At 42.7% G+C, this 24,305-nt stretch overlaps 2 protein-coding genes across 5 annotated transcripts in view; one reads left to right on the top strand and one right to left on the bottom strand.

Annotated features, from left to right (window-relative positions):
• Positions 1–950, bottom strand: part of ACTR3 (actin related protein 3) — a 31,874-nt gene extending 30,924 nt beyond the window's left edge. The window contains exon 1 of the mRNA XM_075430542.1: positions 753–950. Coding sequence (XP_075286657.1) covers positions 753–796 — 44 coding nt within the window. The 5' untranslated portion in view covers positions 797–950. The remainder of the gene's footprint in view (positions 1–752) is intronic.
• Positions 951–15,052: 14,102 nt separating this feature from the next.
• SLC35F5 (solute carrier family 35 member F5) overlaps positions 15,053–24,305 on the top strand; it is a 38,082-nt gene continuing 28,829 nt past the window's right edge. Inside the window, exons 1-5 of one of the 4 annotated variants that reach the window (XM_075430024.1) lie at positions 15,086–15,144; positions 15,786–15,831; positions 17,779–17,849; positions 19,638–19,739; positions 23,468–23,609. In XM_075430024.1, the coding sequence (XP_075286139.1) occupies positions 23,475–23,609 (135 nt within the window). In that variant the 5' untranslated portion in view covers positions 15,086–15,144; positions 15,786–15,831; positions 17,779–17,849; positions 19,638–19,739; positions 23,468–23,474. Of the gene's footprint in view, positions 15,145–15,785; positions 15,832–16,712; positions 16,868–17,778; positions 17,850–19,637; positions 19,755–23,467; positions 23,610–24,305 lie in introns of those variants that run through there. The other 3 variants (XM_075430022.1, XM_075430023.1, XM_075430025.1) reach the window with 3 other exon arrangements.

Here is a 24,305-nt window from a genome sequence, read left to right as displayed (position 1 = left end):
CGAGTCCCGACAGCTGCCTCCCGAAACACTTTTTACGCTATAGATCACTGGCACCGCGTTCTCTTCATCACCTGGGAGCTGCTAAACAAAAAGAAGAGTTTCTGAAACGGATTTGGTTCGGGTTTGACACTGAAAACTGCCTTATAAGGTATAAAAGGCCGAAAGCAGGAAGAGGCTTTGACAAAACTAAGGAAGTTCCTCTGCGCTTGCTCGCCAGAGGGGGAGGGGTTTTTTTCCCCTTCCACAGAGAGAAGTGCCACAGAATAAATGACATTACCCACGTATTATATTAAATCAATAACGATAAGCGCGTACGGGCCCCCCGGCCGGCAGCCGCGGGCCCGCTCTCCCGGGCGGCCGCGCAGGGTCCCCCCGCACGCCGGGCAGGCACCGGCCGAAGAGCCGGAGGCGGCGGCCCGAGGCCTCCGCGGCGGGAGGAGGGGGGGAAACGACCGGCGCGGCCCCGGCGCGACCCGGCAGCCGGGGGAGCGGCCCGAGGGCGGGGGAGCGGGCCGGGCCGGGACAGCCCTCCCCGCCGGGCGGCCGCGGCGAAGGGGACGAGGGGAGGGGAAGGCAGGCGGCTGCTCCCCGCCACCCGGCCCGGCACCGCGGCGGCTCAGGCGCTGCTGCCCCGCCCGGCCCGGCCCCGCCGCGAGCAGCGCGACCCCCGCCGCCATCTGCGGCAGCGGAACCCGCCCGGCCCCGCCCCGGGCGGCCCCGAGCTGTCAGCGGCCGGCCCGGCCGTCGCTCACCCCGTGCCGCAGTCCACCACGCAGGCCGGAAGCCGCCCTGCCATGCTGCTCGGTAGCGGCGGTGCTGGGGACGGCGGGCAGCCCTGGGCGCGCTCCGGCGGGGCTCGGCGGCGGGGACTGAGGGCACTTCCGCAAGGCGGGCGCTTCCCTCCCCCGCCCGCTGGCTCGCAGGCGCGGCCGGGCGAGCCCAAGATGGCTGACCCGCCCCTCCCTGCGCGCCGCGGCGAGGGCGGGCGCGACAACCCCGGCCCTCGCTGACGTCCGATCTCGCGGCCTCGCCCCTGCGAGGCGGCGCGAAGTGGAGCGGGCGGGAGGGTTCTCTCGTCTGCGGCGGGGAGCAAACGGGGACGGCTGAAATAGGGGTTTTTTTCGCTGAAAACCTGAGAAAAGACGAGGCGAGGGGTTTTGTGGTGTGAGGAGGGTGATGAAAATGACAAAGGGCTGACTTCCTGCAAGCTCTGCCACTGAGGGGCTGAAAGCCTTCCCCAGAAAAAGCGTCGCCGAAGGGCAGATGCAGGCGGTCACACTCCTCATGGCGCTTGTTGGCATGGCCAGGCGCTAGCTGGGCTGCCAGATGGAACACCCGCACGGGAAGGTACCAAAACGCCACGGCACCGGCCCCGGGCAGCCCAGCCTCCCTGAAAACCCGCTTCCCCTCAGCCGTCATCAGGGGAAGCCCTCCAGCCCCCCTCACCCATAGACCTCCACAGGAGCACCGAGCCCACGCCTCACGCTCCTCATCCTCCAAAACCCCGCGTCCCCTAAAACCCCCTCATCCTCTAAAACCCAGAGCCAAGAACGCAGCCCTGTCCCGCTCGGCCGCCCCAGCACACCCACCAGCAGGTCAGCGGCGGCCATTGCTCCCTGGGTCCAGTCGTGGGGCCCCGTCCTCCTTCCAAAGGGCTTGTGGTCCCGAAGGCGGCAAGGGCACGCGCTGTCGGGGCTCTGGCGTTCAGGGGAATGGAGTAAATAAATCTGTCCAAGGGCTCGCTCTTTTCTGTCTCTCTCTTCCTGCCTTCCACAGCCCTTCAGCTTTTGAAGGACAGGCTGCTGCATCCACCAGGTCTGGCCCCGTGGCGTACTGTAGCCACATGCTATTTTCTGTTTGCTTTCACAATGTTTTAATGTTTTAAAACATTAAATGTTTAATGTTCTGGTGTTGCGCCTTTCAGGTATTTTCAGTCCTTTGCCTGGTGCTGCTGCTGCTGCCTTGGCAATGAGAGGCTGTGGGCTTCATGGTGTGATCGGGTGTCTTGCTGAAGACGAAGGTAGTAGCCCATCAGCAGGAGTACTTGTCAGGGCTCAGAGTGCACTCATGGGCCTTAATGGCCCCCATCGGCCTCACCGCGGGTCTCCACTGCACGCTCCCTGCCCGAGGGCACAGGAGACCCGTGTAACCTCAGCCCTGGGCCCTCAGTTCTCCTCTGAGCTATGCTGTGGGTGCATGTTGTCCTTGGCTTGCTGTCTGGCTTAATCTTAGTCTTGTGTTGGCCCTATGGGCCTCCCTGGTTACCATCACTGGCCCTAGTCCTGGTCTGCAGGTCGGCATCCTAGCTTCACCTTGGACCCGTTTCACCGCCATGAGCTTGTCTGATGCTCTGGACTCTTGGTTGAACATGACTGCTGTCTTTGGGTCTGCCCACCTCACCGTGTCCGCGGCCGTGCCCAGGCTGGTGAGTCCCCAGCCCTGCTGGCTGGGTTACTGCTGGTGGCTCTGTGTCCCGTGGGGAGCCACTAGCCCTCCAGGTAACCTCACCGGGGTGTGGCTTCCTTCTTCAAGTGTTGGCACTCCTCACTTAGTTTAAGCTATCTCTAATTAATCAGCTGAGTTCACTGTAGGGTTAAACAAGAGGCAGTGCCAGCACAAAGGAAGGGCTAGGTACGTGCATGCAAAAACATCCCTTTTTGTAGCAGCAGCTAGACAGTTCAGTTGTGAAGTTCAAGCCACCATCTGGCTTCTGTGGGCTGCCAGATCTTCCTGAGGAACATAAGCAAGGAAAGGAGAAACTGAGAATGTTAACATTTTTATTTTAATGTCAAAAACAATTACGAGTAGAACATTATGAGACAGTTTACAGATAATGAAAGGAATTTCTGCAGGATATCGTGTAGCCTGTGAGCTGTGCTGCGCTAGAATATGAAAGATGAATATCTCTGAAAGCTTTTCAGAGCAAGTGCAAATAGCCCTTTTGTAATGCATGTGCCTCTGTGTGTGCATAGGTATGTATTTATCTAAAATAAATACAATTAGTATATAAAGTACCATGCGGACATTTCACTTTCCTTTAGGTTTTATTACCTGGTATTCAGGGTTATACATGCAGCAGGTTCAACTGCTGCGCCTGGCAGATGGAGTCCTGGAACAAGAGAGCGGCTTAGTACTCCAGTCGCAGGAGTTCAAGTAACCCCCCCCCGCCGAGGAAGGTGAGACAAGGGCCAAGAAACTGTGGCATGCAGAAAGTGTGGAGCTGGCAGGTCTTGTCCTGTCTATACAGCTCCTAGAGCCGGCACAGAGGGGATCAGCACCACTGAGTTAGTGCCCAGCTGTACTGAGTTTTGAACAGTGTAAATGTTAGTGTACCATGGCTGACTTTTCTTTATTACTTAATATTTCCAAATAATGCTCCTGATTAATCTAGCTAAGCTGTAATTGTAAAGTCAAAAGACAGAAAGTATGCTGATGACTTTTTGCTAACAGAAGCATCGTTTCATTGTAAAACATTAAATCACACCCACAAGCACTTACTTTAATGAACTCTACAGAAAATATCCCATAGCTGGATTTAATTTTTTCCTCCATGTGAGCACAAGTGTTTTCTGCAAAAGGGTAGGACACTGAGCAGGAAGAAAAAAATACTGCAGTTCATATGGAAAGTGAAACAAATCTCTTAAGTAACTCTATTGCGATCTGTTACTATCTGTGTTCTTCCTGAGTCTGCATTAAGAACAACACTGAAAAAGAGAAGTGCTGGTGCATTTTGTTTTTCTGAATTACAGTGGAATTTACATTTGAGGACCAAAAAGCACAGGATTTCTCTCAATATCAAGGTGCCCAATCAATCACAGTTTTGCAAGTGAAAGACTAAACTCTTTGGCCATGAGATCTCATGTTTCGTTTTATTAGTCTTGCCAGATGCAGTTCTTCAGGTGGCTGTGGACCCAGGCCTCACTCCAGTAAAACAGAGGTGCAAGATTTCTCTTTAAGCAATATTATCCCACATTGTTGTACCATAAACACAAGTTTGGCATATTACTCATCAAAATTCAAATAGATCAATCTAAATTTCAACACTGCTTCCTCTATAGACCCTTTGTAGTTTTGTGCATTGGCATCTAGAGTATCTTGGAGGATTTTTTTAGCGTAGAAATTTTGTGCAAAAATTACAATATTGAGCTTAAGATTGAGCTAAAATTCAGCTAGATCCAGCAGGATTGGAGTGCTGACCGATATATTTTAAAACTTTTCGCATTAATTAAATGTTTTACAACCCTTACTTATTTCTTCAGTACAGGAGCAGTAGGAAAAGCCTACTGTCTGGTTTTGTAGTGTAATTTTCTGGATCTTTTCATCCTTGTTTGGCCAGAAGTCACTTCCAAACTTATGCGAAGTTTTTCACTGTTTTAGGGTGTACCAGAAATCAAATTTTTAATGTGTAGAGGCAGTGTCTTAGTATGTCCTCCATCTTACCAATGGAATGGGAGTGAACAAAACCCCAAATTGCCTTTATCTGGTACCGTCCTACACAGCAGACATAACCCAGCAACAGCATCATTCTTTGATGCATCACAGTCCAGCTTTTACAAGCACAGTTGGGTTGCAGGTGATCTTTTCCTGAATATCCATGATAACAGAAGTAATTACCATTGCAGGGGATCCTCCTTCTGTTGCTGTCTGCCTTCAGGCAGTTTACAATGTAAATATAAAACAAGAGAATGCAGATGAATACAAATGCCTAAGGAATGAGAAGATAAATGTTCGGAAGGAAAGTATTTCTATTAGTTAACAAGTAAACAGGAGCAGTCTAACAGTTTGATTCAGATGGAGGGGATTTTCAGACACCTTTCTGCAACTTTCATATAAATAAGTCTTGGGGCTCCAAACTTTTCCATGACGCAGGTATCATTTACTAGCTCCAGCAATACTACATATTAAAATTTCACAAGTCCTTCAGCCTGAGGAAGCGCATACCTGGACAAAAGCATTACAAATCACTCGCTAAGCTATGTGGGAAGCTTTTCAGCATCTTGCTCATTCTGGATCGTTTTCATGCAGTTAATGGCTTGCCCTGGAGCATGCAGAAAGAACAACTCTGTGAATCCATATATAGATCGAGGCCTGCGAAGCACAGTAAAGTGCAAGGAATAAGAAAAAACAAAAGGAAGTAAAAGTTGCAGGGGTGAAGGGATTTTGGAAATGCCCAGGAGGACTAAGAATCTGATTTTGCCCAGGTCAGCATGTTGCCATTTAGATTGAATTTAAAAGGCAGGTTGTCTGGTACATCACACTGAACATCCCTTAAGACCAGGTAAAGCTGACAATAAAAGCTAGAGAAACAGACAATGAAAAGCAGGTCTAGATTATCCATTAGACAATATTCACTTTTCTGTAAGTATTATGGAGTGCATTGCTTAATAATGCATTCATCGTGTTCTAAGTATTTTAATATAAAGAAGTTTTACCAATAGTTGGTGGAATACTACAGAAAGCTAAATAAGAAAACATTTCATCAACTCTGATATATGATGTATGTAGATTTCTTCCAGGAAGAGCTACAAGAAAAATTATAGTGTTATTGGTTGATTTTGGCACAGCTATAGCAACAGCCATATGGGAGGCGTGAAATTTCGTGGAGCTGCACATGGTGAAGTCATGGCAAATTACCAGGATCTCATTTGATGTGGCTGCTGTCCAAGAGTTCTGACTTAGATCAACTAAAACCATTAACTTTCAAAACATAATTAGTCCAACCATATTTTTTTGGACGGGATGGAAAAAAACCCAACTATGATTCTTTGTACACTGAAACAAAGTATGTAAGGAGAGAGCAAAACTTATAAACTAGGGCTTGTTTATATCTTTGGACTATTATGATGATAACACCACTATTGCCCATTATATTGGCTAGGAATAACAACAAAATGAGTGTCAAAAGATAAATCCAGAAAATATAAAGGAAAAATTTGACTGAAAGTGTGATGACTTAAATAGGAACTTGGTGTTCTGGACAGAGGCAAAATCTGCAAAAGTCACACTGTCCAGGGACACACTGCATTCCTATCCACAGCTTGCTTTTCCATTCAGAATCGTTTATCTGTTATGCTGCCGTTCTGTGCTTTCTCGTAGCAAATGCATCTTGTTGCTTTATAAAGCTTCTGTAAGCGGGCAGAATGATGGCAGCAGGATTCCTACAATAGCAAACCAGGATACGACTCTGTGTCTTTGTGTTGTGTCTCTACTGCACAGGCTCTGCATGGTCACACCTGGCAGCCAAGTAATAGTAATACATAGCTTGGCCGTGATCAGAAAATCTGTGCTTTCTCATGTAATAGAAACATTATTATGTGTTCTCAGTTGTACCTATTTACTTTCTTGGCTGGAACAAATGTGTATTGCTACCTTTTTCATATGACTTATTATACATTTCAACAGAACAGAGAACCTAAATCAGTCACAGCTGTGAGTATCTGACTTGCCTTAGTGGTTGTAGTTTAGGCATCAACTTTCATGTTCACCATGTCATGAACCATTAATTTGAGTAAAACCCATGATAACTTGGAAATATATGTAAAAACTCCAATTGTAATTTAGTGATCTTTTCTTTTTTATTCAAAGAAGACGTCCATGAGCTAAATCAAATCAGTATGTCACTACATGATAAGTTTGCAGTTTAGCAGTCCTTGCAGTTATCCATAACCTATGAGGCTTCCAGCACAGAGGCTCACCAGGGTAAAACCAAGCCTTTAAAAAGTGGCAAGTGGAAGAGCAAGAAAAGCGCCAGATCATCGATGCTTAGACCAGAAGATCAAGATTATCCAAGTGGGTCATTTCACAAAAGTAGAAGCATGAAGAGTCGTAGAGCATGCAAGGGCATCATGGATTTTTGAGCCATGCTGTGACACACAAAAGCTTTTGAGCTATTCAAACATTTGAGGCTGCAAGCAATTGAATGTATGACAGGTAAACAAATTAGTTTCTGTTCTGAGACACTTGTTCAGACTTTAACAGATGTTTACCAACTTTTGAGAGGGTTTCCCTGCTAATGTTTGACCTCCCAATCTAAATGGCTTTTCATAAGAGGATTATTTAGAAACACTTTTTTGATACCTTTCTGGGTTTTTTTCTTGTTTTGTCAGTTTTTTGAGGAAAAAATAAAAATCCCTTCAACTGATCCAAACTGTTGACTCCTCAGATTAGCTCTTAGAAGGCAACAGATCTTAAAGACTACTATATCACAGCTATGAACATTGTGCCATGTTACTGTCATTGTACTTAATTCAAGATAATGAGGGGAGGAGAGAAGAACTAGGAGGAGAATTTGGAATTTGCATAGACATATATCCTTCTCTGTGTGCAGCAGAGTGCGGCCTTTCCAGTCAGCTGGATATTGCAGCATCCACAGTTCTATTGGCAGAAGCATGAATAAGCACTCCCTAATTGTCTCCAGACGAAATAAGACATAACTAAAAATATCCACTCTGATGGGTTAATTAATTTGGTCTGCCTTCTTTCTAGCAGGATACGGAATGTTCTCGCTAGCAGGATAAAGAACACTCTCTCCAGCAGCGCTGGGGGATAGCACTGAACAGCTCCTGCAGTATCTTTTTCAATTATCACAGCTATCTGGAGCCCAAGTTTCTTGTTAAGATGCATGATTTATTTAGAAACAATGAGCAGTAATAGTGAAATTAGTCAACAGTGGGAATACTTTAAAAACTCTGTGTTCCTTAATAAATAAATAAATCTATTTCTAGTGACAATGCTCCATGCATAAATAATGGAAACAATATTAAAGCACTGTTTCTGAATGCTGGATATCTCCACGCTAGGTTTACTCAGTCTGTTTGGTAATATATGGAGAAAGAAACTAATTTCTGTAAAGTTGGGGTTTCTCGCTTGTCCTGCTGAAAGACAGTAGGAAATTCTCCTAAAATAATGCCTTAATGGATTATCAAAAAGTATAAAAGCTGATTTGCAACTCTACAGTGCTGTGTCAGCCACTGTAAGTATTATATAGATGTCTTTGAAGAAGACCACAGTCAATTTGTAAGAACATGTTCTTCACACCTCTAGTATCAGAAATATATCAAAACTAAGAGAAACATTGTATCCAAGTGTTTCACTCTCTACTGCTTTTAAGAACTGTACTAAAAGCAAACACTGTGGCAAACGATGCTAATGAATATGTAAATTGGGAAAAACCTTACAGACAAACAGATTACATGAATTATTTTAGCCCTTATTGCAAGAATAGGGGCATTAAAATACCTATTTGGAGCACTACATGCTTTTTCAGGCTGGTGAGCCATCCGAAGAAGCCAACCAACCTGACCTTTAAGAGCAACGTATTTTGAAATCTTACTGTCCGAAAACAAGGCACTGGCAAAGCCCAAAATCAGTAGCTCCATCAGTGCAATTTCTCATCTGATAAACTTTCATTTTTGGTGCAGTTTAAAACTGTCTGCACTGAAAGGACCATAGGCACTTGTTAACATTAGAAGATGTGAAAACCAGAAACATTCCTTCCTGTATTTCCCTGCAGAATAACTTTCAGTTTAATCCATTTGTATGGTCTATATATAGAACCTATATATATACACACAGTACGCCTCCCGTGCTAATGCTGTAAGAATCAACATGGGACATTTGTTCCTTTGCTTCAGGCCTTTCTTATAAGAATACCTGACTTATCTTGAATATTATGCATGTCCAGCAAGGCATCAGTTGCTTATTACCATATTGGGCAATACTGCAATTCACTTCGAATAGTACCTTATGTTGCAATGAGCCCCAGTGAATCATTGTGATTATTCATACAGGAATGTGCAAAAGCACAAATATCAAAATCTGTTCTGTGTTCTCCTGAACATACAGGGTCAGATTACATGCGATTCCAGCTGCTTAGCCTTGCGCTGGGAAAACTGCCTGACTTGACCTTTAGAAAGTTGCTTTTATGTGAGTATTTGGTGTAAGTAAAAATGACATTTGACTCTACGTTAAGGTCTGTTTGTTTTTTTCGATTGCGTCTCCAGACAGAGCAGGTACTCGTGCTCACACATGCATTGCTGCTAGCTATGGTATTCAAACGACTCTCTACTTGTCAACATGCATGGAGGCTACACGTGCAGTCCCCTCCTAGGCATATGATTTTTCTCAACGGCATGGTAATTCTATAAATTGGAACACTTCTGAAGGTTTACTTTCCATTTACTTTTTGTTTTGCTTGGATAGGCTTCCAAATGGTTTTTTAAATTGTCTTTTTTAAACAAATTATAATCATAATTCATCTACTGAAAATAATTGAGTGATAGCAATTTAGTCATTTTCAATCTGGGAAATCCCATTGCCAATTAAAATTCCTGTTTTCTTTACTGTTATTAATCAGCAAAGTAAAGAGACTGAAATAAGTGATGACAGGTTCCCCAAACAAGTTGTTTTACTAGTCTGTAATCTTATTATTAGCTAATATTTGCGAGTAATGTTCAGTAGGAAGCAGAAAAAGCTCTCGATTCTAGTTCATTTTCTACAGCTATTAAAAGTAATGGTTGATAACAAGCTACATTGCAATAATACTTTTGGTTTTTGCTATAATATGTCTGCAGCATAACATTTTTCCTGTAAGTACTGGTACTTTTCATAGTAATCAGCATAAATTTTATTCAAAATAATACAGTTTTAAGCACTCATGTTTCTTAGAGCCTTGTCATAAGGTAAAACAGCTGTGCAACAGCTCAGCAAGGGTCAAAAATACAAAATGTTCATAAATACATAAAAGAGGACTGAGAACAAAGTGGAAATTGTAACTATCGCAGTCTAACTCATCATATACTCAAATCTGGGTGCTTTCATTTCAGCACCTCAAGAACTGGATCAGGAGCAGGGGAAGGCAGTGAGGATAGTCGAGCAATGGAACCGTCCCCTCAGTCACAAATGGCTTCATGCAAAATGGGACTTAGGATGCGAGGACACTTCAAGGGCCGTTGAGGACAACTATAAGATACATTAAAACTCAAATGGTGCAAAGAAGGTGAACAACTATTACAAGTTACGTGATAAGATTATTAACCAGAGGGATAAACCCAAGCAAAACAAAGCATTTTCTTTTACACCACAAGATTCAACCTAAATAAATCTTAATAGCTAAGGTTTTACAATACAGCTGGGTTCACAGAAGTGATTAGCCAAGTTCATAGGTCCATCAAGAGCTATTAAACATATTGGCTGAATTACAGATTTCCAGGTAAGGATGCTGTAAACCATTTATTTCTAAAAACTACAAAGATGTGCCATGGAAACAATTACTCTGTAAGTGCCTTGTTTCCAATACCCTTTTCCCAGGCATCCATTACGAGTCATTGGGGAGACATGATCCTGAGCTAGATGGACTTTTGGTCTAACTCAACAGAACGGGGGAAAACTCTGCTGTCATGCATCCTACACCAAGTCTAGTCCTGAACACTTAGATTAAATCCTTCCCCTAAGGAGGACAGAAGTTGATCAAGACTGACTCTGTTTAAATTTTAATGCAGTTTCTTCTGCTGCTTTGTCTTGTTCATCAACATGAACACCTTGTTCATCAAAGATCTGATCCAAATCTTTCTGAAGGAAGCATTTCTCTAAAGTAAGTAGATTCAATTCCTTTGTAGGGGGATCTGTTATGAGACCTACAGGGTATTAAATTTCCTTCTTGGGATCTGATCTATTTCATCCAGATCAGCTGTTACGTTCTCATAAGTAGAACATTAATGAGCAGAAACTAAACTCTGGTTTTCTTTAGAAGTGCAATTTAGCAGGTCTGTAAAATAAAACTGAGGATGTTTGCTCTTATGAAAATATTATAGTGCTGCTGGGAAGTAGACATAATTTTGCTTTGCCTATAAAAGTGCTATTTACGTAACTAAAATATTCACAGCAAGAAAAATAAATATGCAATATGTGTATATTTGCAATATACATACAGTTTTATTACATGTCATTACTGAAACTCTAATTCCTAGAAAAGGAACAGTAAAAACAAAAGGGGAAAAGAAATCATTCTTATAATAGTTTCTTTCAGAGAAGACGCAAGATCATCATGTGAACTTTTACAATAGGAAGCAAATTACTTAGTCAAGAGCTAAAAATACAGGAGTCTTGTGATATTTCTAAGAGTAAAAAATACAAACTTCTGGGCTTCTGACAACGTTGACCCATTTTTCTTCAAACGCCTCAGGAACCACAGTGTAAGTGCCTCATCCTGTGATGAAGCTTGGCGCTCCACCTTAAGAACTGCAGTTTTCTCCTGTTTGCCTGCCTCAGCCAAAATGTTTACAATCAAAGCATTAACAAGGTGGATTTAGCTGTGTGACCACATTGAAATGCAAGCTGCGTAGCCTCGTAAAAAGTAAAGAAAACTCACATATAGGAGAGGACCTGTGGAGCTACGCTCAGAAAGATGGTTTTAATTCCCAGTTGGGGTTTCATGTGCTTTCCACTGTCAAAGGAGACTGAAGGAAAAAAGATACAAAATCTGTGCATCTCCAGATATTTTGCCATCCCTAGCACCAGCTGCTGCCAATCCCTGTGGGACAGCACTTGTCAGGGGCAGCAAACCAAGGTGAGCTTCATTAGGCTAGCTCCCGAAGGTGAATTCCCCTTCTCCAGAGCTTTTCTATCACTGTGTGATCAGCTAAGACCGAAGAGGCTGAGAATCTGCACCTTCCCTGTCACCTTATTTACTCTCTCTGTTCACAGGAACACACGCACCTTTTTTTAAAATATAAAACATTCACCCTATTTCAATATAAATTATGCATAATAATTTTCAATATATTACTTAGTAAAAGCACTACTAGCTATAAAATCATACTGTATGTAGGTTCTCTGTCAGAGTACTGTAGTCATAACTCTTTGGTTTTCTTCTCAGGTTTCACTGCTTATTAACTAACTGACCTTGGATCAGCCATGTAAGTTTACTGAGTCTCGGTATAAATACTTAGAGCAAAGCTGTGCAAGACCTAAGCAAATTAGATGCTGTGAGATGCATACACATTTTGTAATTACATTTTATTTAATTGTCAGCTCCTCCAAATTCCACAGAAAGCACCACTTCAAGAGGACTGCTATTTTCTTGCAGTTTTGTCTAAGAAATTCATTTCACCTAAAATCTCTTTCCAAAGTTATGAAGTCAAAATTTCATATAAAAGCACCATATTGCATATTTTGGCAATTTTGGCTTCGAGGCGGAAGATAGCGATGACAGAAGCACAACAGATCAATACAATATCATTCATAACATATAATAAGAGTACATCCAAAAGAGACAGTTTGAATCAAGAGCATAATTCATTGCATTTCCTCATGTCATTTAGACTATAAATGCTTCAGGGTAGGGATTGTATCTTACTACTTCTTACAACCAGTTTTATGAAGCATCAGGCTTGTTGGATGTCTCTTAGTGCTACTATACACAAATAGAAATACAGCTATATTAAGAAATGAAGGCTTAGAAAAAAAGCCCCACTTTCACACTAAAAGTTCTTAAAAGGTTTTTCTTTTCTTCTTAAGAAGTAACTTTTATTTATATATAGGAAAAGAAGTTTATCAGGAGTAGTCAGCATGGATTCACCAAGGGGAAATCATGCCTGACCAATCTGATAGCTTTCTACGATGACATGACTGGCTGGGTAGACGAAGGGAGAGCCGTGGATGTTGTCTACCTAGACTTCAGCAAGGCTTTCAACACGGTCTCCCATAATATCCTCCTAGGGAAGCTCCAGAAATGTGGGCTGGATGAGTGGTCGGTGAGATGGATTGAGACCTGGCTGAATGGCAGAACTCAGAGGGTTGTCATCAGCGGCGCTGAGTCTAGTTGGAGGCTGGTAACAAGTGGTGTCCCTCAGGGGTCAGTACTGGGCCCAGTCTTGTTTAACTTCTTCATCAACGACCTGGATGAAGAGTTAGAATGTACCCTCAGCAAGTTTGCTGACGACACCAAACTGGGAGGAGTGGTGGATACACCAGAAGGCTGTGCTGCCATTCAGCGTGAGCTGGACAGGCTGGAAAGTTGGGCAGAGAGGAACCTGATGAAATTCAACAAGGGCAAGCGCAGGGTCCTGCACCTGGGGAGGAACAACCCCATGCAGCAGTACAGGCTTGGGGTGGACCTGCTGGAGAGCAGCTTCGTGGAGAGGGACCTGGGTGTGCTGGTGGATGACAGGTTGACCATGAGCCAGCAGTGTGCCCTGGCTGCCAAGAAAGCCAATGGGAAGCTAGGGTGCATTAGGAGGAGTGTGGCCAGCAGGTCAAGGGAGGTTCTCCTTCCCCTCTACACTGCCCTAGTGAGACCCCATCTGGAGCACTGTGTCCAGTTCTGGGCTCCCCAGTTCAAGAAAGATGAGGAGCTACTGCAGAGAGTCCATTGGAGGGCTATGAGGATGGTGAGGGGACTGGAGCATCTCCCCTACGAGGAGAGGCTGAGGGAGCTGGGCTTGTTCAGCCTGAAGAAGAGAAGGCTGCAAGGAGACCTAATAAATGTTTATAAATATCTCAAGGGTGGGTGTCAGGAGGATGGGGCCAGACTCTTTTCAGTGGTGCCCAGTGACAGGACAAGGGGCAATGGGCACAAAGCGAAGCAGGGGAAGTTCTGTCTGAACATGAGGAAGAACTTCTTCCCTCTGAGGGTGATGGAGCACTGGCACAGGCTGCCCAGAGGGGTTGTGGAGTCTCCTTCTCTGGAGATATTCAAGACCCGCCTGGACAAGGTCCTGTGCAGCCTGCTGTAGGTGACCCTGCTTCGGCAGGGGGGTTGGACTGGGTGACCCACAGAGGTCCCTTCCAACCCCGAACATTCTGTGATTCTGTGAAACAATTCAAGCCCAACAGCAACACTCACCTAGACATACGATGATAGGACATAACATTTTTTTATATGAGAGATAATAGTAACTAGAAAGGGTGAAATATCTTGTTTTATTTTAACAGTTTGTAAGCATGAACAGCATTTAAATTAATTTCACAGCTATATCATATGTATCACCTAATTACAATTAAATATCATTTACCTTTCCACTCATCTGTATGCATCGCTTACTATTATTTCCTAGCAGTTTTTACTCTGAAGTTCCCAAAATATGTAATAGTTGAGTTTCTGCAAAAAGATGCATTTATATCAGTGTGTGAATACGCAACACGTTATCTTTAGGGTGGTACTGTGCATTCATTTCTTCAATACTAATCAAGACTGACTCCGAGGAGGTAACGCGGACTACAAAACCAACACAAACGAGACCAGAACCTGATTTTGCGATTTCATCTAAGCCTATGGTAGTTTATTTTAGTCACTGTTTTCTGGTAGACTTTAACTTTGCCTGGTATTTCCTTTTACAGCTTGATTAGTCGATAACTTAAGCATCTCAAAATGAAACCTAAGGTAACTGCTCTAATGTAGCTCCTATGTCCATACAATCTCACTTTTTTTATTATTCTATCAGCAGTCTGTTGATAGCGAAGCAGGCATCTATTTTGAGAATTTAATGAGTTGCCACTGCTTCGCGGTCCTGTGAGGTTTTGTATCGCACGGTGTACAGATAACTCTGAAACAGCGATGCCACCATCTCGCCGCCTCTGAGGACACTTCTCCAGGGTCCCGCTCGCTTGGGTTTGTCTCCCTTCCCTCTTTCCGCCAGGCCAGCTTCAGGCCCCGTCCCACTTCCCCATCTCCACTTCTCCAGCCTCTGCCCTCTTCCCCTGCCTGCTCTGTTCCTCCATCTTCTGGGTTCCCCTTTCGAGGTTTTATTTTTTTGACCCGCTCATCTCGCGGCTTTGCAGGAGCCGGTGCAAGCGCTCGGGGACGGCCCGCCCGCCCCAGGGCAGCCCCCCCCCTCAGAGCCGCTCCCCCCTCCTCCCCGCCGCCGCCGCCGCCTCCCCGCGCCCCGGCCGCCCCCTGCCGGCTCCGCGCGGTGCTGACCCGCCTCCGCAGCCCGGCCCGGCACCGGTGCGGCCGGCAGGGGCGGCGAGCGGCTGGCCGAGAGGCTCGATGGGGGCGGCCTGCGGGCGGGGCGGGGCCGGAGCTCGCTCGCGGCCTCGGGGATGGATTCTCGGGCTCGCGCACGCCACCATCTTAGGAGGGCGGGAGGGAAGGGAAGCGGGCGGTGCAGCCGCCGGACGGAGCTCCGGGCCCCTCCGCGGCCTCAGGTACCGCCGCCGTCGCGGGGACGGGGCTGCGGCGGGCCCCGAGCGGCCCGCGGGTTCCGCAGCTGCTGCCCCCGCGGTCCCGCCGCGCCTGTCAGCCCTCGCCGGGGGTGTCGCGGGCGGGAGGCCTCGCCCTCCCCGTTCCCGGCCCGCGGGGCTGAGAGGGGAGAGGCCGGGCCCCGCCCCGCCTTGGGAGAGGAGCTCCGTCCCCTCGCGTCGCGCGTGGGCGGCCGGGCCGGGAGCGCCCCGTCTCCCCGGCCGCTGCCGGCGTCCCGCGGTGGCCGGAGGCAGCGAGGCCGCGTCCCCGTTCCACGCGCGTCCGTGTCCGCGGTGCTGGAGGACGCGCTTGCCTCTCCCCGCCGGGGCCGCCGGCCCTGCCCGGGGGAGGAGCGGCTGCGCTCTCCCGGGGGCCAGCGCTCCGTCCTGCCAGGTGCGAGGGGAGCCTGCTTCCCCCGCTCGGGCTGGGTCTCTCTCTCCCCGGCGGCTGGTTTACGTGCGAGTGCAGGGCCGGGAACTCGTTCTTCTCCTCCGCCATCCCCAGGGCTGAAGCCGTATTTCTTTCTCCTCTGGCAACCCCTTTTTCTGAGTGCCTTAAGGAGATTTACTTACTTCCTTCTCTTTGTTCCTGCTGCTCTTCCCCAAAGGTACCTGTCAGCAGGAAGGAAGGAGAAGACCCCACTCACTCTAAGAGTACGTTTCTGAATGTGGCGATTTTGCCAGTTTCTAGCATGCCTGGAAGGCCCAGCTTTCAGATGGAAGAGTGACGTGCAGATTTGAAGGCTGCGGTGCTTGTTCTTATCTGTGGCTGTTTATCCTGTGACAGGGCGTGATATGTTTAGATCTTGCACTAGACAAGATTAGACGGGTAGCATGTGAAATGGATGTCACTTGTAATTCTTAGCTAATATTATATGTATAGCTGCTGGTGGCTAAGGGATTGCTCTGTACCTGGTAACACTGAAAGAGGCCTTTTCAGCAGTTTTTTCTGCTAATGTTTTTGGAAGAGCATAAGAAAGAGGGCAGTGGCTGTTCCACTTGTCAACTTTCACTGCTAACCTGAAGCTAAGTGTGTTTCTAACTTGATGTGGTCATAGATGCCCGTGTCCAGCAGGGCTGTAGTCGTGCTGGGATGCTATGTGAACGAACCCAAGAAGTATGTGGTTAGATACTCTGGTAGCTAGTAAAGACTCCAAAATATGCAATAGATTAATATTCTGCATTGCTGCTTCTGTGTAAGAAAACTTGTTTGAAACTTTGTTTCATGAATTTTGAGTAAGTGCTGAATAGGAAACACTTTCAAGTGTTCCTTTTATTCCTTAGATAGCAGGATCCAGCTGTGCCCTGACAGTTTGATAGCGTGACTGTTACATTGTGCACTACCAGATTCCTAAACCATCTCTTTATATTAAGCTAAACTGTCTAATTTTGGTACTAAAATTAATGTGTTTTCTGTGCAAATTTTGGTCTTTTATAACTTTTTGTTTGGCTAGGAACAGTGATCTCTACTTTGCAGTACTGAGTACCAGCATGAAAAACTTGGCTTCAGTTTCTTGGAGTCGTTTGCTTCGCTGTATTCTACAGATTCTGCAGGAAACTTTCCCTGAGTAAAGATTACAGGGCTGTAGTGAATGTAACTGTTACGTTGCACAAGGCTCACCTTTCCATGTCTTCTGGAGATTCTTGCTTTTGCTTTCATCCTGTGATATACCTTCAAAGTTGAGTGGAGGTCAGAGTTGTGTTAAATTAACGTTGCTTTAATGTGCATTTTGAGATTTGGAAGGAGGAGTGTAAAATGTCTGTCAGTTTACTTTCAGCTTTTTTCTGATTAGAGTCAAAGCAGTGTCTCTGTTTATCTTATCTCAAAAGTAATCAAATATGAAATGAGAATCACCTGATGACAGCACATGGGGGGGAATGTATCTCAGAACTTGTACTATTGGAGCAGCTGGTATAACTGGAAAAACTAAAACAATTACTTCTGTGTGCAAACCTTATCTTGGTATGTTGTCTTTCAAATTGTATATGAAATAATCTTGAGTAAATACAAGGAAGAATTTCAAGTTGACTTCCTTGCACCATGGTTTGTGACTGAGCTGCTCTCCTGTGTCTCTTGTTGTTATGCCCTTTGGGGGGGAAGGGGATGTTTTCTTTGCAGAACAGTTAGAAGCAATACTCCTGCTGTTTGGCAGTTCTTTTACTTACAATGTTCTTTTCCTAGCAGTCAGTACAATAATGCTGTTTCATGTTCTGTGAACTTCATATGATTTTCTCTTTAAGGGTGGAACTTTTAGTATGAAGAGAGTGATAATCTGTGCAAAGCAACATTTAGTGCTATAGAAAGAAGATTGTACATTAAGTATTAATGCTGGAGTTATAAGTCTTGTCCTCAGAAGTCACCTATTGCATATTCAGAACAGTAGAGTTGGGCAGGCTAGTGAGCCTGTTTGCCTTAGCGTAATCAGTTATGTGAACATAAATTGTAGACTACATAGTGAGGTCATTTTTTATCTTTTTTGTGTGTCATAAATCCAAGTGGTGACTCAGCTTGAGTGATCTAGGATACTGTAACTTTTTTAAAACAAAATACGTCATGGCAAGGAAAGTTAATTATATTTTTTCCATGTTTTTTTTTTTCAGAAGATCTTCATGTAACTGGCTGAAAAATGGTTCTGCAAGATGACAGCACCAACTCTAATGCTGTTAAAATGGTAAATAAAATAAGAAAGACTTAGGTATCCACGCTACTTGCTGAAAATTATAATATTAAGGAATTTTAGTATTCCTTCAGGTGTCAGCTTTCAACTGGCATATTTTAAATTACACCACATGGAAAGCATATATATTTCCTAGTAATGAAAATAAAAGGCAAGCATACGCTGAAATTTCTACTGTGATTAATAGAGTAGAATATTGTATTTACTTTTAAACCATCATTTCTTTTTCAGTCTGTATGTCTTCTGGTGTCTTAAATTTGTCGTAAGTCTGTGTGCTTGATGAATTAAATATTCTGGGAGGGTAAAGCCATGTTCTTAGAGAGAAGTGTTTTGTACAGTTCTTGTTTAAGGTGTCAGATGTTACATTAATATGCAAAACCTCTTCTTATCCTGAAATGGGTTAATTATCGGTAATAAGCATGGAACAGGGTTCTGTGTGATCACCTCCAGTCAGGACTGCAGCCCACAGCAGATCTTGTGTGCTGATATAGGGTAAGGTATCTCTTGCATAATAACGAAATTTAGGTGCAAGTTCTGCACCTGGTTACTTGAGTATAGCTAATACAGATTAGGTAGAGTCTGAAAGTAAGCAACTGAATGTTATCTTTCTCTTACTCATACTTGGTTTAGTGTGCACAGAGAGAAAACTTTTTAAGCGTCTTTTTTGCTTTCTATTTATTTTTTATTTATTTTTTTACTGTTACATTTTGGCTGCATAACTTAGGCATGAACAAACTGTTTGAGCTTTGTATGGGTAAATGTCTTCTGTTTTAAGTCTTGGTTGTCCGAGATACTGATCTTAACCTCTAATTAGGTTGGTAGCATAAGAAATATATGACCAGCAGCTACTGTTTCTGTGTGAAGACACAGAACTAAATAGGTGTTCAGGATCTAGAGTGAGCATAGGCTTTGTGGTATACAAGATGGATAACCATGTGCCTGTGTCTTAAAACTACAGCTTCAATTTTTTTTTTTTTATTTTTTTGACCAGTTACAGTCATTTGGTAAAGTATGTGGTAAAGGGCTTGAACTTGCTGGTTGTTAAGCAGCATGTAAATCTGGATGAGATCAGTGGAGGCTGAATCATAGGCTTGTGTGGTCCATCTTTATAGTCTACGTCTTCATCTAATTTGAAATAGGTGAAAAGCATCAGTTTAACTTTTGCCTCCTATTCACAGTTTATAAACTTTCAGCCATGCTTGACAGGTAATCAAAGGCAAAATTTAGGGTAGAAATTTAGGTTTGTCCTTACTGGTACCTGTGTTGTATGCACTAATTTGGTATAGGGTATGACTCCTGTTGGTACAGGATATCCCTAAAACAGACCTTAGCAAGGTTTCATATAAATAAGAAAAGAAAAAAAAAATTCCAGCACTTCTGGGCAATAAAACTTATGGCTTTATTCTTAGTTGTCAGTTCCAGTTTTGTTGTGCCTGCTTTTGGAGTGTCGTACACTTGCCGACATCTGGATTTGCAAATAGGCATAGGTTAGATGGAATGGATTGGTCTGGTATAACGTTTTTCCAGACACTCTTATGTTTCTTTCCCCATAAAACAGTTTTAAAGTGGGTTTTGTTGAATGTCTTTACAAGGTCTGAGTTTAAAATAATAATAATAAAAAAAGTTTTATGTAAGTTTCTATATCTGTATGTCCCTAACATTTAGGACTTCAGCTGTGGCAGACACTTGTTGAACTTGAAATTTTAGAAAATGTTTTGTGAAGATAAGTGCATAATATGCACACTATTTTTCAACTTTGCTTTTTCTTTTTTTTCCTTTTAGGAGGCTATCTTCACTTTGACATGATGTGTGGAGTTTGTTAGCCAGCATTTTTTGTTTCTGTGGGTTGTTGTTTTTTTTTTTTTTTTACAGTTGGTGTGAAAGGTATGTAGGAGAAAAGTAAGTCGTGTTCTTTCTGTGTTCTTTTTTATCAGAGCATACTGCTGTCAGTGTACAGAAGCCAAATATAATGAAATGTGTGGAATTGTATTTTATTACAAGTTCATGAATACTGGTGCTTTGTGAAGAAGTGGGATAATGTCTGTCTAAAACTTCTCAAAGTAGTAGTTTTTATCTGTCTTTGCATCTGCGTGAAGTTTTACAGGTTTTAATTATGTCCTAAAACTTAGTTGCAATAGGGTTCTATTTGTCTGTTGAACGAAGCAGCAACAGTAAAATGCCTGTAGTTTTATTTTTTTAGTCAGCTACTGGCTTGAACGTGCATCTTGCTGCATGGTGAAGACTTTGTAGTCACCCTTTCTTGTTAAGCTTTTTTCCTTGTTATGGAAAAACAAAGCAAAGGGCTGTATTAGGCACATGGAAATGTTAAAAGACACTTTACAGTCAGATGAGAAAGTAACAGCTGCTGTTACTGTAACATATAAAAAACTTCAAGACATAAGTATGGGCTCTTTAATTAGAACTTTAAAATCTTCTTATGGGCAGAAAAGAAATGGTGCAATGTGTACTTACACTGGGAATAACTTCATCTGTAACTTCTTACTTACGAAGTACTGGGTATGCTGTCATCCTTTACTTCCCTCCTGCTGAGGGACGTTAAAGCAAGGCATTTGCACAAGCCTAATGTAGGCAGGTTAAGTACGATATTAAGCAACTACAGAATGTGCACGATCTCTATGCACAGTGTACACATGCTATATGCTTTGCAGCAGTTTGTGGTGAGAACAGAAGAGCTGGGAATGCGAACATGTGATGTAAGAATGTCAAACTGATCAGGCTACTGTGACTGCTTCCTGTCTCCAGCTGCCTCTCCCCCTCCTACCTGCAGCGTGTAACCAGCGGCAGGCTGGGGTGGTTTCCATTTCTGGTACGCCCTACCATTGTTCATGTGGCGCACTGTAGCCTGAGGAGGAATGAGATTTCTTCTAGCTCCTGTGGAACTGTTTTATGCCCAGCTTCCATTTTTGCTTTATATGAACACAAACACAGAAGCAATCTGTAGGATTTATACAATAAAACTTAATATAATGGCTTGTAGGCTATTAGTCATAATAAAATGGAGGCAAAGTTTGTAGAGTATAATATGTAGTATCTATTAGACCAATTCATAAAACCTGCAAAAACCTTTATAAGCTTTCAAGCACAAAAACCTTTTTGTTAGCTTACTTACGTTTAAGATTATATGCCTATTTACTCTCTCTTTGAGAACAAATGTTTCCTTCTTTATTCCATAAAAAAGAACTGCCATTCCTTGCTGAGCCTTTCATATCTTTGCCCTTGCCTGCTTACAGACTTCTGCTTTCTTTTGTCAATCCCACCATTTTATCAGAAAAGCAGAATAATTATCCAGAACTGATGCCCACACATGGAATATATCAGCATAGATCTAGTGGTATAATTATACTTCAGGAACTCTGCCTGTTGATTTTGCTTTGGAAAGAAGCGCTTTGAGAAATGGAGGAAAAAGTAGCAAGATTTGAAGATGGCAGAAACTGTATTGCAAAAGAGAGGTGTGAGTCAAAGGCAGGAAACAGTGTAGCAAATGTAAATGCACTTGTGCACATCTAGGCATTTAAGTAATTAACCTGAGGAAGAGACTAGTCTGGAAAAAAGAAATGTAGGTTCCTCACCGAAGACATTGTGGTGCTGTCTTCTTTGTAAATAATGGAGAGACAGTAAGTGTTTGTATGTTAACATGTGTGGAAAAAACAAAGTGTAATTTAAATTCACTGAACTGTGTTAGGAAGGCAGATCACCTCTATCTACTGGGAGAGCCAGGATTTGCTCCATAAAGGTGAATTAGGTTTCAGTTCCTTGAGGAGTTCTCTCAAAGATGATGTTTGAGTTTATGATGATGAATGGCAAGGTATGTTATGTATTCTGTAGCAAATTAACTCTTAATAAATTGGTTCTTAAAATACATGCATAGGTAAGTTAATGTTAATCATAGAACTACCGTATGCATATCTTACTGAGGTTCATTAGAAAGTATTTAAAAGATTCTAGTATGAGTAGGCCAATGAATCAGTCTGTCACTTGTGTTTGAACCTTTCTAATTGTAAAATTGAAGGTCGGTTGTAAAACTGTATCGCAAATCTGAATCCCCTGCTAATAGCATTAGTGGATATAAGAATGCATGTAGGTCTGGCATGCTCATGATGAGCACTTGTTTGGAGCAGGTCCAGTGAATCTTGCCTTTTTTTGAGTTAAAATACAAGCAACGTTTTTAAAAAATAAGCTTGTTTGCCTTGCCTTTCTTATTTTTTGGAAAGTACTTTAGTGATCTGTTAACATAACTTCAATGTTTTCAGTAAATGTTAATACTTGTGTTTAGTGCAAGTTATCAAAGTAAAGCCCTCTAAAGTCATGATGTACCACTTTTTTGGCCAACCCAAACAGTATCAGTTCTGTTCTCTTGTGTTTACTCTGTGCATTGAATAAAGCAGAAGTGCTCTGCGTGCTGAAAGAAAAGGAAGGAAGATTGGTCATGATCTATTTACACGCTGTTGTAGTGCTCATCTGCATACATTTTAATGTTTTAATTGCAAATAGTCTTATTCCTAATAGGAATTTTTGCAGCCCAAGCCATGTCTTCAGAATTTTCTTTTGAGCTTTACTCTTACTCTTCCAGTACGTAAAAGAAGTTGGCTATAAGCATTTAAACCCAGCTGTGCTTTTCTGATAATTCACTAGAATTTCTTAAATTGAGGCCTTTCTATTACTACCTGGAACAAAGACTTCTAGGAGCTGTGAGGTGTGTATATGAAAAGGATAGTACGTTTGTGTGTGTCAAAATCTGAACTTACTGATGCTGTAATTTCTGGCAAGTCTGCATGACTTTTTAAGGCACTTTTGTACTAGATGACAGGCTGAAACTTAGTTTACTGCTGTAGTTTTTATTTTTCATAATATAAAGTGTTCTTAATGGATTATTCCTGTGTGTAACTTACAGGGCACAGTCAAAATCATTACCAATGTTACGGGTTTTTTTAATAGGCAAAGCTTTCTGTTGCATATATTGTATGCATGGATACTTTATAAGTTAACAAATAGACGTATAAATCTTTCAAGTGTGAGTGCATGTGTAATCTAATTTTCTAAGTTTACAATTAAATATTCCTTGGTTTTTTTTCTTGAATTGCTTTACACTTTGGGGGATCATAATTTACCCAAACTTGTTGCTATGTCTTCAGGAATGTTTATTAAATGCTTAAGTTTAAACATGTTTCTGACTAGTTTTAGCAGAATTGTATTTGACACAACGCATAAAATTAATTTCTACTGTCAGCTTAGAATATCTGAATTTACCAAAACATAGTGTTTTCAAATTTTGCAGAACTTGTAGAGTAGAAGTTCCAAAATTTTAGCATATGTTTTACTTACTTTTGTTTACTTCAGTGGTAGAACAGTTGATAAATTCTTGAAAAGTCTAGATTTAAATTATAATTGCCCCTAATGTCTCTGAAAATCTCATGCCAGATCTCTCAAAGATCTGCTTTTTAATGAACGTAAGCATGTGTTTGCTGGCATATGATGTCTATTTCATATATATGAAACACTTGTCCCCACTGTTTATTTGAATATTTTGGTTGTTTTTTTGTCACTGTTTGTTAATTTTTTTTGGGTTTTATTCCTTTATCAATCTTGAATAGGTTACAAATGGTGTGGGTTTTTATCATGAATCGGATGAGCTCCCAGAGCAGTTCATCCACTCAGCGTAGACGAATGGCTCTAGGAATTGTCATTCTCCTCCTCGTTGACGTGATATGGGTTGCCTCTTCAGAACTCACTTCCGTAAGTATTGTTGTGTGCATCGTAAAAGGAAAATAAAATCCTGTTTAGGAGAAAGATGCAGCAGAAACATGGTTGCTCAAACACTCAGTGAGTGTTCTAGTGTGATATTTAACCACCTTTTCAATACAGGGGAAGACTATATCCTTTGGGTTTGTGAACAAACCTGTATCCGCTAAAAGTTAGGAACAAGCTCAACTTGGTGACTTCTTGCTTTGAAGACAGAAGGTGTTAATGGTGACTTTAAAATTAATCAACATAAGCTCATAACTATGTACTGTACTTAGGGAGTTCAGTTTGTTGCCATATTGATTAAAATAATGCCCATATGTTTCCTGAGAAGTCGTAAATGAGCTGCAACGTTGCAGGCTAGGTGGTATGGTAGGTTATAATTCAGAAGATCTAGAAGTGCAGGGCCAAAGGACTTGGGTCATGGGGTCTGAGCCCTATAATTGCAGACAAGTTTGTCATAATTAGTTCATATATTCACCATCTTGAAACTGATCTGGTAGTTACTTCATGTGAAGTTTTAGGACTTGAAACAGAGCTTTAGCAATGGAAATTGAGTTTTTAATAAATTCTTGCCAAATTCATGTTTCTGAACTGTCATTAAGTTATGTTCTGTATCAGTTTTGAAATTAAGCATATGAAAGTGTTTGTGCTTAACATGCTATTATATTAATAAAACTTTTTTCCCAA

The sequence above is a fragment of the Opisthocomus hoazin genome, chromosome 9 (assembly GCF_030867145.1).
Source record: "Opisthocomus hoazin isolate bOpiHoa1 chromosome 9, bOpiHoa1.hap1, whole genome shotgun sequence".
NCBI classification, from domain to species: domain Eukaryota; kingdom Metazoa; phylum Chordata; class Aves; order Opisthocomiformes; family Opisthocomidae; genus Opisthocomus; species Opisthocomus hoazin.
This window is presented reverse-complemented; position numbering and strand designations above follow the sequence as displayed.